At 31.0% G+C, this 16,041-nt stretch overlaps 1 protein-coding gene across 1 annotated transcript in view; it reads left to right on the top strand.

The window, feature by feature from the left end:
• The first annotated feature begins 1,809 nt into the window (after positions 1-1,809).
• Positions 1,810-16,041, top strand: part of LOC127730389 (vacuolar-sorting protein SNF8-like) — a 33,177-nt gene continuing 18,945 nt past the window's right edge. Inside the window, exons 1-6 of the mRNA XM_052238769.1 lie at positions 1,810-1,997; positions 4,086-4,136; positions 7,918-8,056; positions 10,797-10,901; positions 13,047-13,119; positions 13,662-13,803. Coding sequence (XP_052094729.1) covers positions 1,944-1,997; positions 4,086-4,136; positions 7,918-8,056; positions 10,797-10,901; positions 13,047-13,119; positions 13,662-13,803 — 564 coding nt within the window. The 5' untranslated portion in view covers positions 1,810-1,943. The remainder of the gene's footprint in view (positions 1,998-4,085; positions 4,137-7,917; positions 8,057-10,796; positions 10,902-13,046; positions 13,120-13,661; positions 13,804-16,041) is intronic.

The following is a 16,041-nucleotide window of genomic DNA, read 5'->3' as shown; positions in this document are numbered from 1 at the left end:
CACCGACCAAGAAATAAATTTTTCATCTTAGAAATTTGACGTACAAAAAAATCACATAAAACAACACAGGTTTCAGATAACCCGACAAAGTACAGGCACACATTGGGTGGGTTTAAACCAGTTAACACACAAACCTCTCCCTTTGATTATCTAGATCGTATATCATAAAACTAAAACCCAGCATAAAAACATGACCTGCACCGTGCAACTTCCAACAGGATGGCTAATAATTTGAACAAAGAAATATAAAAAAAAAACAGCAAATAATTTGCTAATAGGTTTCTTGAAGTTTGGCTCATCGCAAAATTCTATTGAAACCGGTAGTTTTGTGTACGATAATTTCGACTTTTAAAAGCTTCGCAAGGATTAAGTACACTATACAAATCTTTGATCTACGTAATAGGTTTTTTGACTTTGAAAAAAAGGTACGACGATACTTAAATTTTTGTAATGTCCCAACAATGTTTTCGTGTGGAAAATCGATACTTTAAGGTAGATAGGGTGTCTTCCTCCATCTTGGATTTTGTAATACCTGAAAACAATCGGTCTAGATCTTTAATAGAATATGCAAATTTTGAGAGTAGTAGGTAATTCATGTGTAAGAATTTTCATTTCAATATAGAAAATGACATGTTTTATCATATTTATGGTTGTATTTTACAAAAAACAGAAAACTTTTGTTTGATTCAATTTTTCCCAACTTTGCCACATAAGGGGAGGCAACTCAAATGTAAGGGCAGATAATTCAGATAAAGGTACTTTTACAATAGAATGTGTTAGGAATTTACCTATTTTATTATGTAGCAAGAAAACGAGTCCGGTGACCCCATTTTTTCTTTTTCTTATCTGAAAGCATAATATTAAAGCTATCTTCTCATATTTTATCTCAAAATTCTAAAGTGTAGTTTTCGTTTTATGGCAGAAAATTGGGTTTTCCATGCATAATCTATACAAAATCTGTTAATTTTGAACAAGCTGTAGCGTGAAAATAAGCCCCGTCACCCATTCTTTTTATCATTTTTTTTTAAAAAGCTTGATATAAACTACATTTTGGCAAATTATTAAAAAATTCTATGGATTATAATTTAGACACCCCATCTACCTTAAGCCTCCTTTTTAACACATAAGTCCCAAACGTTGAACACATTAAACAGGTGGTTTCTTTATGTATTGGTCCTGGCTCGGACTATTATACTAACTATGTCCCAGATTGGTCTGACCAGGAATAGTCAGATCGATCTTATACATGTAACAGAAGACAGAAAACTTATTAGAACTCTTTACATGTTAAACATATCACAACATATGATACAAAGGTACAGACCTAAAATACCATACATGTACTTCTCTGACAGATATAAGTGCATTATCAAAAAATTCTGCCACGTTCCCAATTGGAAATAACAATATAGCATACGGTACTGTTCCTTTATCTATCCCAGTATTGTTAGTCCACAGGTGTAGTTTGAAAAGGGTGAAAATCCAGGATGTTAACTTAAATTTTTTTTTCTGAGACAAGTGCCTGTGGAATGTGATAGTCCAAGAACCTCCTCGTCAGTGGTCGTCCTTTGTCATATCCTAGTGTTCTTGTCGTTCGGATAATATATTGACCTGTAAATGTCTAAAAGGCTGGTTTTTTGTGTCGTCAGTTCAGATGCTGTCAAATCACCAGTCGATTGGTTTTATTATATGTCTCTGGTTTTAAAAAGTGCATCATATTTCATGTACGCGTATATGTTGCGGCAATAAAACTGGAGAAAATAATTCCGTTTTCGTTTTATACTTTACCTTTCGGTAGTTGTTGTCGGCAGAACGCTTTAAAGGAATGTTAATTTAGACTTAAGATACAAGCTACGCAATAACATCGAAGAAAAAGTAAAATTGATAATTCTGTGAAAATATTACTTAAATACTTAGCAGTTTGGTTTCATTCCATCTCCATAATGCATCGAAGAGGCCATGGAATAGGAGCAATTAATAAAAAGACGTTAGCACAGGTAACCGAAGTGTAGACTGTCATATAGAATATTGTAAAACTTCTCCAGATGCACAGGTTTGTTTGTACATTTTTGACATGTTGGTTGAGGTGTAAATACGGCCATATGATATTTGTCAATCCTTCTGACAAGTTACAGGTTGATCACACAATTCCCCAAGAAGGAAACAATCCCTCAATTGAGGAAGAATTAAATATAGACAAATTCACTTCCTACCCATTCCACTCAGATTTCCATTACACTTGACATGACTTGTCAGTGGCGGATCCAGGGGGGTTCTGGGGGTTGGAACCCCCCTTTTTTTTGACGATCAATGCATTTGAATGGGGTTAAAATGGTTAAAATGGAGAAGACGTTACTAAGTTGAAAAACTTGTGTCTAATCCATTTGTCATTTTTGAACAATAAAATATGTTTAAACTATTTGAATGGGGACATATAGTTGGAACCCCCCTTTATCCTCGGTTAGGAACCCCCCTTTTATAAATGGTTGGATCCGCCCCTGCTTGTCCAGACTAAAAAAAAAACTAGTACCACTAAGTTCAATCTCTCCTAAAATACTAAGGATTTCAATATTTCAATCGAACTCAAACATATGGTCCTCCTACAGTGGGAGCACCATGATACATACCAATGACAGACCACCTGTAAAATCAAATACTGGTAAGGCCTTTGAATATTAAATGTTGGTTTTCCCTAATACAGGAAAATTTCTAAATGGTCTGTAGGGACACTTTTTATATTGTTTTACTTTACTTTTTTGCAAAACTGGCATGAACATTTGTATATCAGGTTTATGTTTGCATTTCTTAAACTGAACTATGAGCACATAAGTTATATATCTGGTCATTTGCTTATTATTATTCATGGTCACAAAAACTCCTGTAATAGCACTAAATAAACTTGGACAATTTGGGGTTATGCTAAAGGAAGAGCTAGTTTTGATCTCAATGATTTTTGGATAAGCTTAGATATAGCTGTTTTTCTGATCACACCTGAAAATTACAGATTTTTATTAAGTATTTTTTTTTCAAAAAGTTAGGGTCATAGCCTATACATTTGTAAATTAGGGTTGCTTGTATGACCAACAACACTTTTTTTTTGGCCTTACATCTTGATCTATATTGTGATATAAGCTATTTTAGATTTTAAGAATGATAAATGAAACAACCTTTTTAAAGAAATGATCAGACAATTAAAACATCATTGATAATTTTCTCTAAACATGCTAAAGAGAATTTTTATCTGTTTAAAAAAAAAAGATTGACCTGGAGTGTAAAAAACAGACCCGACAGGGTTAAGGTAAACCAACAATCTCTTTTGCATGGCCTTATAAATACATATAATCACCTTGAGACAGTAGTTGGCGTTTGCTCCATGATCTACAAACTGTATGATAATATAAGCAACACAGAAGGTGTGCTTCAAAACAATGCAGTAATTGGTGTGTTCATTTTGTTTGCCATGTTTGCATAGAATTGTCATGATTGTTGAAGAATTTTTTATGCATATGACCCAGATGACTGGCTTTTTAATAAGATTTTCCTCATCCTGAAGTTCTTTGAAATATTGTTCTAATATTTTAGAGTGTGCAACTGGCAAGAACATTTGTTTGTACGGCACTCTAAAGTCAGAGCAATCTTGACCAATTAAAATTTGCATTATTACTTGATTTAACAATTTGTGTGCGATTTTAAGCTTAAACAACCTCTAAAAATCTACATGGGCTGTATGTTCGAAATGCAAACATACTGGAAGTACCAAAAAAAAACAACAGTAAGAGCTTTGGCTTTACAAATCTAATTTTCAAACTGGTTTCTCTACATCAATTATCTGGTAACGAGTACATATAAAGTTAGGACAAGATGTTACAGATTTTCATTTTATTGGAATTGGCCTTTTTGGTAATCAGATATGTATATAAGTATTCAGCAAATGATAAATCTCTTTTATGATATATAATTGAAACTCTTGTGAAGACATTTTAATATAGTGTGCCAATTCTTTACTTCATTCATATGCATGTAGAATGTTTTAATATGCATCAATTGCAACATTTAGTGATTATGTAGTTGAATTTCTGTTGTAGGCTAAGTATAAAGACAAAGGAACAGAAATAGCTGCAGACCAATTAAGTCAGGTAAACAAAAATTCTTGTTATACCTATGACTGTATTATAGACATGTCTACAGTCATAATCTCAGTATTTCCATGGCTATTTAAGTGTGATTTCCAGAGTTACAAAATGTATCACATTCTATGACAGAGTTATTTGACTGAATTGCAACAGTTGATCATTCTTTCAAGTTTTAAAACTTTCTAGGGAAGTCTGTTCATTTATTACCAACAGAAATTCCTCAGAAAATCATTCTGAAGCTTTTGAAACATTTTAACAATTTTTACCATTCATAATTGAAGTTTTGCATGGCTCTTTTGAAGCTCTTATCATTCACTCACTATCATATAGTTTTTTTTAGTAAAACTGTTTGATCTGTGCTGCAGTGTTTGAGAGATGAAATTCAAATGTGTTATTACAAGCTAGTAAATGACAAGACTAATTTTTAATGAAAAACAAGAATTTGTATCAAAATTTTAGCTTAACAAAGATCAATTGTAATTAAGACATCTAGAGAATACACCGAATATCAGTAAACGCACTATGAACTATATATACAAGTACATCAGACAGATTTTACTAATTTAATTTAAAAGAATTACACTGTACGACTTTTAACCTTTTAATTTTCATATAAAACTAAGAAAGTCAGACTTCCGGTGATGACATGTGATGATGACATGTTCATTTTATCCCCTCTTAATTTTCGTACGAAAAATAAAATTCTTTATGGGCTTGCTTTTTTATTTCACAAGAATTAATTCTACATTTCAAAGTACATTTGTAGCATTTTTATATGTACATGTAACTGTTTTCTTTAAGTGACATGTTTATGGCCCAATTAACACCTTTGATGGTCGTTAATCTGTTGATCATTCGATCTCGGATTAATTAGTGTAATCACTTCTGATTACACATGTGCAACAAGCCAACAATTAAAATGCTTACTTTGCAATCAAGACAATTTGTAAGCATAGATGAATCAGCTTATTTCCGAAAGCAATTATTTTATTAAAAATTTGATGAATGTTGTCAGTATTTGAAAGACGAACAAGTAATTAAAAATGAACACCTTATTTTGCACACTCCCACTAATCATTATAAAACAACATAAAAATTTTTCAAAACACTTCGTTTGTGATGGCTTCAAATAATTTATTCTTCACTGGATTTTTTTTTCTTCAGAAACTAAAATCCATGAATTTAAGACCCCACGAACATGTAACTTTTCTCAAACCACAAAAATTGATGCCCACGAATAAAAGTACTTTCACAGTAGACTATTAATGATGCAAGATTAAAAGCCACGTTGTAAACAGAAAGTGTAGAAAAATTAGGGAAGACAATTTCAAGCAGGATACATTTGAGTTATTCTGGAACATCCTTACAGTTTAAAGTTATCACAGTCTCCACCTTGCATGTCTGATAGAAAAAAATTTAACACAAAATATTTTGAACTGTATACAGTGATATAATAGAATGTATATACAGATATGTGTTCATTTATTTAAGATATATATTAAAAGAATAGCAATATTCATAATAAAAGGAGTAATACTTTTTATATGACCGCAACAAATTTTGCCGTCGTATATTGGTATCACGTCATCGTCGTCAGCCTCGTCCGAAGACATTTGGTTTCCAGACAATAACTTTAGTAAATGTAAATAGAAATCTATGAAATTTAAACACAAGGTTTATAACCACAAAAGGAAGGTTTGGATTGATTTTGGGGGTTATAGTCCTAACAGTTTAGGAATTAGGGGCCAAAAAGGGGCCCAAATAAGCATTTTTCTAGTTTCCAGACAATAACTTGTGGAGCGGTGTATGGATCTCTCTGAAATTATACCACAAGTTTCCATACCACAAAGGGATGGTTAGGATTGGCTTTTGGTGGTTATGGCTCAAACCGTTTAGGAATTAGGGGAAAAACAAGGGTTTCCTGGTTAATGAACAATTAAAAAAAAGTACAATGTTATCTTTCGATAACCTCCCTTACACTGCTTTTAAATTATGTATAAAGAATGTTGTATTGTCTTGAGGTGATTAGCTGTCAATTTATTTTTAGAAGTTACTATTTGAAAATGCTGATTAAGGACTATTAATTTTAGCCATGATTATGTGAATTGAGATTATGACCATATGATGGCATATCTTGAGGGAAAGAATTTTTTTTTTTGGAAAAAGGGGGGGAGGTGGGAAAAAAATTGGGGGGGGGGGGGGGGGGGGGGGGGGGGTAAAAAAGAAATTGTGAGAGGGGGACAATTTTTTCTCATTTCAGAAAATATATTTTTTTTTTTCAAAAAAAAGGGGTGGGGGGGGGGGGGGGTCAATTCGCATAGGCAAAGTGTATTGCACATAAGCAAAAAATTGAATATAAATTCAAATCAGATAACCAATTCTAAGTTCTTTGACTACAGTTATTCTGTGTCAGAAACCTATTATGTGTCAAATATTTAATTACAATCCAAATTCAGACCTGTATCAAGTGCGAATATTGTGTCCATTTTTGCCCAAACTGTTCAGAGTAGGACCTCTGCGGTCGTATCTAGCTGTGCTCGGCGAAGCAATTTATTCAATTTATTTTAAGGAGTAAAATTTCTTTTCTCATAAGAGTAGACGTATCTCTATCTAAATGTAACACTCTCAAACGTGTCCATTCCATTATAGAAGTTTGTATGTTTTAATTTTAATAATTTCATGTCATCATATTTGAAAAATACTATACATGTATAGTTTTCCATAAAATCATAGGAAAACTACATATTAAAGTATTTGACAAAGTACATGTTTCCTATAGCCTGTAAGCAGAAATCAAAACAACTAAATCAAGTATCCATGGAAATACTCTTTTTCTTCAATCCATGAAAATTCATTCCTACAAAAAAAATGTCTAATTTAAATGTAACTGATTTCATTTTTATTAATGTGTATGTCAACCAATTGGGGTGTCCTTCATAGCAACTTAATACTCAAAGTCAAACAATTAATATATATGTTTATAAACACAGTTAGTTAAGTCTATCTTAGTATTTACAACATACAGACATACACAATGTAGCATCAGGTCACATTACAAAAGACAAATAAGTCCAATATTGTGAATTTAACGCAGCTCTATAAAAAAGGGTAGAACACTAAATCTTCTATGTTCTGTACTATTTGCAAATCATTGATTTAAATTCAGTGCTGTTTTTATAACAAAAGGTTCTCTTACATACTGACTTTATACAAAGAAAGACAATTAGATTGTGATGACTGGAATACATGCAAAAACCACCAGGTCTAGGGGAGATAATTATTAAAAAAAATATCCTTAGCTATATGTCTATATGAAATTGAAAGCGATTTGATGAAATACATAATTATTTTGCAGGAAATGTAACTTACTAAATTGTGACCTTACACATTGTTGCAACAGCACTGTTTTCACTGCAATTACCATGCATATCTGAGATTGAAAAATTGTTCAATTTTTTGTCATATTTTTTTCTTAGAACAGACTGGAAGACATATTAATATATGGAATATTGGGGTACATGTCAATAAGAGAGTAACCTAACAGTGCCAAAAAAAACCCACCAAAAAGACATTTAATTTTAGGGGTTTAGCCTACAGTCTTCACTAATAGAAAATTGCCATGTCTAGAAAATTTGTGAATAAAACAGACAGTTATTAAGGATATACAAAAAGCTTGAGGGACATATAATGTTATTGTATAGACACCTGTTTATTATTGAAGATTATAGTTGATCATAAGATGCAAATACATAGATAATTTTATTAAATTGTTTTTCCTTTTAAGATGGCAAAACAAATGGAGGCCTTTAAGGGGTATTTAGAAGACTTTGCATCTAAGCACAAAGATCAGATTAAAAAAGATCCTGAATTCAGAGTAGCTTTCCAGGAGATGTGTTCCACAATAGGAGTAGACCCTTTAGCTTGTATGTATAAAAGTTATACCCACCATTAAATTCTTCTCAGTCCCTATAAATGCTTTATTTATAGGTTAAGCATACTGTAGGTCAGTCACACACCTACTTTTAGTATAGCTGAGTTCTTTTTTAGCTCACCTGGCCCGCAGGGCCAAGTGAGCTTTTCTCATCACTTGGCGTCCGTCGTCGTTAGCTTTTTACAAAAATCTTCTCCTCTGAAACCACTGGGCCAAATTTAACCAAACTTGGCCACAATCGTCATTAGGGTATCTAGTTTAAAAAATGTGTCCGATGATCCCGACAACCAACCAAGATGGCCGCCATGGCTAAAAATATAATATAGGGTAATTTTGCAGTTTTTGGTTATTATCTTGAATATTATTATAGATAGAGATAAACTGTAAACAGCAATAATGTTCAGCAAAGTAAGATCTACAAATAAGTTGTCATGACCAAAATTGTCAGTCGACCCATTTAGGAGTTATTGCCCTTAATAGTCAATTTTTAACAATTTTTTGTAAATTTTTGTAATCTTTTACAAAAATCTTCTCTTCTGAAACTACTGAGACAAATTTAACCATACTTGGCCATAATCATTATTAGGGTATCTAGTTTAAAAATTTTGTCCGATGACCCCGCCTTTCAACCATCATGGCCGACTTGGGTAAAAATAGAACATAGGAGTAAAATGCAGTTTTTGGTTTATATCTCTGAAACTATAGCATATAGAGCAAATCTGACAGGTGGCAAAAATGTTCATCAGATTTAGATTTATCTGCCCTGGAATTTTCAGACGAATCCAACAACCCGTTGTTGGGTTGCTGCCCCTGAGTTAGTAATTTTACAAAAATTTTGCAGTTTTTTGTTATTATCTTAGATATCATTATAATATCTAATATCTAATACTATTAATTATGATTTTAACCTTATTTTACATGATTTCCAAAGCATCAGTAAATACAGATGAGCGACACAGGCTCTTGAGAGCCTCTAGTTCTCTTTGTTCATCACAGTTTTCTGCTGTATTTTTATTGTTAGTCACAAATGATAGCATCTTGATATTAAATTTCCATCTTACTATATCATATGGTTCCTTTTCATATATATATGTATACTCCAACTCTGAATAATGTGTATACTGGTTTTCTTGTTTATGTCTCTCCGTCCCATAAAATTTTCTTTTCAGGAACTACAAATAAGAATTTTCTGACATTTAGTATGAAGCTTCATGTGAGCATGCTATACCAAGTGATGTGTATTAACATCCATTGCATATCAACTTCCTTTTGACCGAATACTAATTTATTCTCACACAAAATGGCCATGTATGAAATTATTTATCAACCTTAATATGAGCATGCAATACCAGTTGGATGGTTTTGACATCCAATTACTGAACAAATTTTTGTTGACCAAATAATTGTTATATATAGTTGTCATATATGGATTTTTTCTTTCAGATTTTTTAGCAACTGCAAATCAGAGCTTTTTGAAATTTGGTATCAAGCCTCATGAGAACATGCTATGCCTTTTCACAGCCATTGTTCTTGATCTTTCTGTTTACTAAAAACTTACAGCTGGGTTATCATTAGTGAGCAATAGATCACAGTCCATCTTGTTTATGCCTATCTCTTTCCTGTTTGGTCCAAGTGGTCCAAGGTCACAGTTATCGTCCTTAGGTTTTCGTTGTCTACGAATATAGTCCCTAGTGTGAACAGTGTATAACTTGCATTTTTTTTTACACACTTTTCCAATTTACTTCTTGATATTTTATGCATGAAATATTAAGTAAGGGGATGAAATTACATGTTAAAAAAATTTGGGTGCTGAATCTTTATGTTAAGTAGTGATTTGGTCCAGTTAAAAAAGGTCAAAAATTAGAATGTCTGAAACTGTCAAACTGAATTTTAGCCCCCCTTAACACAGAATTGTCAATATTTTGAGTTAGAGCTGGTAGAAGTTTCTATAATTTTGATATTATTTGTATCAATAGTAGTACACTACACTGTAAAAATCTTTTTGAGATAGAGGAGGTGCGATTTTTTTAATTTGAATTTATTGTCAAAAAGAAATGCACTACGAAATAACTGTGTTCTTGGGCCAAGTACATTTACTAGTATTTCCTTTGTGTGTTATGCTGTTGGCAATTTTTCTCAACATTTACAAATAACAGATTCTTGATATTTAAAAATACTAGGCTTCATCTAGATTAGCAATTTTCAGATCTGTTGCATAGTACTCTTCTTTGATTAAATGCTTTTAAGTAAGGATTCAGCCATAAGTGCAAATATGTATACATTTATGACTGGTTGCAAACATAGTATGCATCTGTTTGTTTTACTTTTTTTATATATAAGTTACCAATTGACTAAGTCGTTGCTTATAACAGGCCAGGAATAAGGAAAGATTTTTTTGTTGAGAATACTTTTTGAAAATACACCATTGAAATTTAAATCTAATAAAATGAATAAAAATCTACTTCTGTCCTTATGAACTTGTTATTTTTATTACTGGTAATGATGTTTTATTGTAAAGTGGTAAAAATTGCAATATTCTAATGCCAGACATATTTTAACATAATATAAGTAGAGAGATAATGAAACAATATAAAAAATTAACAAAAACTGAATCCAATTCACTTTACACATCATGCACATTAAGCCATACCATTGCAGATACATTATATCAACAGGAAAAAAAAACTGGAATAAAGTATATGTATATAATGTAAAGAACTAAAACATTTCAGCAAGTAAAGGTTTCTGGGCAGAGATGCTTGGTGTAGGTGACTTTTACTATGAATTAGGAGTACAAGTTATAGAAGTTTGTATAGCAACAAGCCACAGAAATGGAGGTTAGTTATTAATTCAAAAGTTCATTTTCTATTCTTTCAAAGAATTTTGCATTGGAAATAGACATTTTGTGTAAAAATGGGAAGAATGATCCTCTTTAATAAAAAAAACCCTCATTTTAACCTGTTGATTTTCGAACCTCTATCAAATACAAACCCATTTTCACAGCAAAATTTGAATATCTCTTATCTTATTGCAAAATGATTGCATACTTTGGATAAACTTGATAAATGATGATAATATGAAGTTTTTAAATATGACTGGGAACACTTATTGCTATAAAACATTGCTGTCACCTAGATCAAGAATAAAAAAAATTCAGAATTTTTTTTGGAAGGATCAATTAGTACTGAACTTTGGATGAATGATTTCATTTAGAAAACATATGTATGATGTTCTTTAGTTTAAGAACTATTGTCTTAAGATCCCAAATCAACAACAAATATGGTACTAATATTGAAAATTGGGGCCAATAGTCAGTACAAAACTATGGAAAAAACTATTGCAGCCAATTTTTTGCAGCTGATTCTTTTATGATATGCTTTAATTGTATTTGTTGCTGACCTAACTGATGTCAAACATGGCAGAATTAGTTGCTAAAAATGTAATGGAAAATATAGTTCAGAAAAAAATGTAAATAAATCCTGTTCAGGACCAATTGATTGCTATGTTTAGGTTTTTGAACAGGCACAGTTAGATATGACAAGCTAAACAAATTCAACATCTAAATTTCAACAGTTTTGCATTGGGAGTTCCTCCTACATGTATAGGCTAAGGGAAATATACCTTTATTACTAATGTTAGTCCATACAAAGTTCAGCAGTAACTTTAATGAAACTGTTATCAGTGTTTTTGTCGCGTCTGCAAAATTTATTTCGGGAAAGCGAAACATAGTGAACCTCTACGTTTAGGTTCAGTCTGTGGGTAAAGTTTTTTTATACATTAATAACTTTTGTCAAACCTACATGGAATTTTATGTTTGGACAGAACCCTGTTTATGATGAAAGACAGTATCAAGAGCGAAATTTAGAAAATATTTATTTTCATTTTTCCTTATTTAAATGATAAGTAGACTTAATTTTATTACAGTTGACATTCAGATTTAGTATGAGGTTAAAATCTTCTTTTAGACATCAATAACTTTGTAAAACCTTCATAAAAATTTATGAAATTTGGACAACGCTTGTTTATGACCAAAATATAGAATCCAGAGCAAAACTTTGATAATATTTATTTTCATTTTTCTGTATTTTACTGATAAATGGACTTAGTATTTTTACAGTTAACAAGTAGATATAGTGTTGGGTTCAAGTTTGTTACACATCAGTTACTTTGTCAAACCCTCATAGAGTTTTATGAAACTTTGGCTAAGCTTTTTTATGATTTAGAGATAATGTTGATCTGAAGCAAACCTTTGAAAATATATTTTTTTCATTTTTAGTATTTTTCTGATAGATGTTCTTCATTTTTTACAGTTAACATTTTAATACAGACAGTCTGGAATTAAATTTTTTGACATGATAAATTTGTAAACCCTCATGGATTGTTATGAAACTTGGACAGAAGCTTATCTTTAAGACCAAGAAATAGCATCTAAAGAAAAAGTTTGATTTTTTTTAAATCCTGTATTTTACTGATAAATGGACTAGTAAAAAATACACTTTTACACTGACAGTAGCAATTGCAGGTGAGATACAGGGACCCCTTACAAATTTTTTTTTATATTGTATCTGATGAGTTTCTTCCCTTGATAATGGAGCAGAATATATCTGAAAGAATATATGCATAGATTTGCATTGCCAAAGAAACACTTAGAAATTTCATAAAAATAAAATGATAAATTTTTGTCACATACAATTGTAGTGTTCTTATTATTGTCCTGAACATGCATGAAATATTTGAAACTGGACCTTTATAAGCAAAAAACAATCTATCTTCTTATTTTGGTTTCTAATGACATACATTTGTACTTTCCTGATGATTAAGCAAAGTATAACCAAGTACACAAATTCACTTGGCTTACAGTACTTATTATTTTAACACTACATGAAATGTTACATTTCTTACATCTTACTTGTGTTAGTGAAGAATGATGTTTCTGCAATAGACTATCTTGTCTTTTACATCACTTGTCAATGCTTTTGTAGGATTAATAGATATAGAAGAATTAAGGAGTAGATTGTTAGCCTCCAGAGGAAAGAAAAGTCAAGACATATCTGTGTAAGTGGGAAAAAATCCATTGAATTATTCCCCTTTGCCTGTCAGAGCAGTGCATATGTTGAATACAAAACTTTTATACTAGTTTGTCGGATATAATTGAGTAAATAAGTAATGACACAATTGAAAGGTTGTTTGCACTCTGATATCTTTATCATATATTAGTATTACTACACTTGAATGGTACTACTGATGGTGGACTGTCAGTCTATGAGTTTAACATTTGCCCAATAGCCAATACGGACATGATATTTTCTCAAGCTTTTGCATTGAAGATTATTTTGGAGGCATGTGATGTGTATATATAATGAAAAATAAGTATGAAATATCCTTTGTTTAGAAATACTGAGATATATATATAATCTGTCGACAAGACATGCAAGACTATGGTAAAACAAACTAGATTATGCCAGTATGTTAAGATTTAAACCATCACTGTTCCAGTTTGCAAGTTCTTCAAGACTTTGGAGTGAAATTCTTTAAAATAAAAATAAAACACAGACTCAATACTTATCTTGTTAATATATTTATAATGCTGGTTTTAGAGATGATTTACTGAGAGCAATAAAGAAACTGAAAGTTTTAGGAAATGGGTTCACTGTATTACCAATAGGTACAACCTACCTAGTACAAAGTATTCCAGGAGAACTAAGCATGGATCATACATCAGTTTTACAACAAGCAGAGGTAAGGTTCTCATGGACTGGTTATAATGCCCCTACTTCATAGGAGGGAATATACTGTTTAACCTCTGTCCATCCCTTTTCTGTCTGTCTATAATGTATTTATGTCACATTCTCCTCAGCAACTATAAATGTCAAAGGTTCTGTTTTGGCCCCAAGCTTTATCTGGTTATGCCATAGGGTATGACATGTTTTCATCTCTTTCAATGGTTTACTTTTTGTTGGCTGAAATCTTTCAAACACCATAACATGAAAATGACATTAGTGGTCTCTTAGTAGCATACTCTCTTTGAGTGATGGAGGATAAGGGTTCAATCATCAGCCAAGTAACCCCAATGACTTGAAAATTAGTATTTGCTGCTTTTCTGCTAAAAATATGTAATTAAGGAGTAAGAGCAAGACTGGTTGGCTCAGAGTCAGAATAATGTGCCAGGGTAGAGTGAAGTATCTTCCTGTTACCTTGTGAACAACATCATTGAAAAATCTGGCTGAGCTTATCTGTTTAGTAGAAAACAGTTCATATCCATATCACATCAACATGTTCTTGTCCTTATATGTATGTAATATTTGCCACAGGACATTTAATGCCCAATTCATCATCCATCATGCATATAAATAAAATTTTGTCACATTTTGGATATCATAAAAACTGACTGCCATGAAATTGTGCTGAAAATATATTCATCCTTCTGTTTTGAAATGGGATAATTAAATATTATAAGCCCTGGAATTTTCTTGATCAATCATGTACTATCAAATGAGGAAATTTTTGGAAGAAGGTTTTTAGTTTCTCTTTGTAGCTTATTTTGATTTTTCAAATAAAGGGCTTTCTAATTTATAATTCACTTATGTTTGTATTACAGTTTTAGACACTCACTCACAGTAGTTTGATTGTTAAGATTCAAAATATTCTATTTGGTATGAATTAATGCAATGACGATAGCAAGGTCATCATTTATTCAATTTCATGTACTTTAATTCAAAACATGAATAATATTTGTTCATCAGGGACTTTCATTTGTAAAAAAAAATTTCATCCGATAAGTATCTTTAAACATAGTTCCATTGGGGTTACAAACATTTGACAAAGTATAACTTCATTAAAATCAATCTTCATAAATATGCAAACATTGTACTGTAAAATTTTCTCAGTAATTTGAAGAGAAAAAGCAGACAAAAGTTCTAAAGTATAATAATTATGAAAGGTTATATAAATTAACACTGAGATAGGAGTGTTGTTTTTGAAACGTGTTTGTATTACCTTATTTATGACATGTTTGAACAAAAAAATACACAGAATGAATAGTAAACATCTTTGTATTTGACTGGTTCTTTGATAAATTCATTATATTTTGTATTTGAATGTTTTGATCATTTATAATTTCATTGAATCTTTGTTTTTGACTATCTGGATCTTTTATAAACATTAAAACTTTGTATTTGACTGTCTGGTTCTTTTATAAACATTAAAACTTTGTATTTGACTGTCTGGTTCTTTTATAAACATTAAAACTTTGTTTTTGACTATCTGGATCTTTTATAAACATTAAAACTTTGTTTTTGACTATCTGGATCTTTTATAAACATTAAAACTTTGTTTTTGACTATCTGGATCTTTTATAAACATTAAAACTTTGTATTTGACTGTCTGGTTCTTTTATAAACATTAAAACTTTATATTTGACTGTCTGGTTCTTTTATAAACATTAAAACTTTGTATTTGACTGTCTGGTTCTTTTATAAACATTAAAACTTTGTTTTTGACTATCTGGATCTTTTATAAACATTAAAACTTTGTATTTGACTGTCTGGTTCTTTTATAAACATTAAAACTTTGTATTTGACTGTCTGGTTCTTTTATAAACATTAAAACTTTGTATTTGACTGTCTGGTTCTTTTATAAACATTAAAACTTTGTGTTTGACTATCTGGATCTTTTATAAACATTAAAACTTTGTGTTTGACTATCTGGATCTTTTATAAACATTAAAACTTTGTTTTTGACTATCTGGATCTTTTATAATCATTAAAACTTTGTTTTTGACTATCTGGATCTTTTATAAACATTAAAACTTTGTTTTTGACTATCTGGATCTTTTATAAACATTAAAACTTTGTTTTTTACTATCTGGATCTTTTATAAACATTAAAACTTTGTATTTGACTGTCTGGTTCTTTTATAAACATTAAAACTTTATATTTGACTGTCTGGTTCTTTTATAAACATTAAAACTTTGTATTT

Source organism: Mytilus californianus, unplaced genomic scaffold (assembly GCF_021869535.1).
Source record: "Mytilus californianus isolate M0D057914Y unplaced genomic scaffold, xbMytCali1.0.p SCAF_2, whole genome shotgun sequence".
Classification (NCBI taxonomy): domain Eukaryota; kingdom Metazoa; phylum Mollusca; class Bivalvia; order Mytilida; family Mytilidae; genus Mytilus; species Mytilus californianus.
Note: the sequence above shows the minus strand (reverse complement) of the source record. Positions and strands in the feature narration are given on the sequence as shown.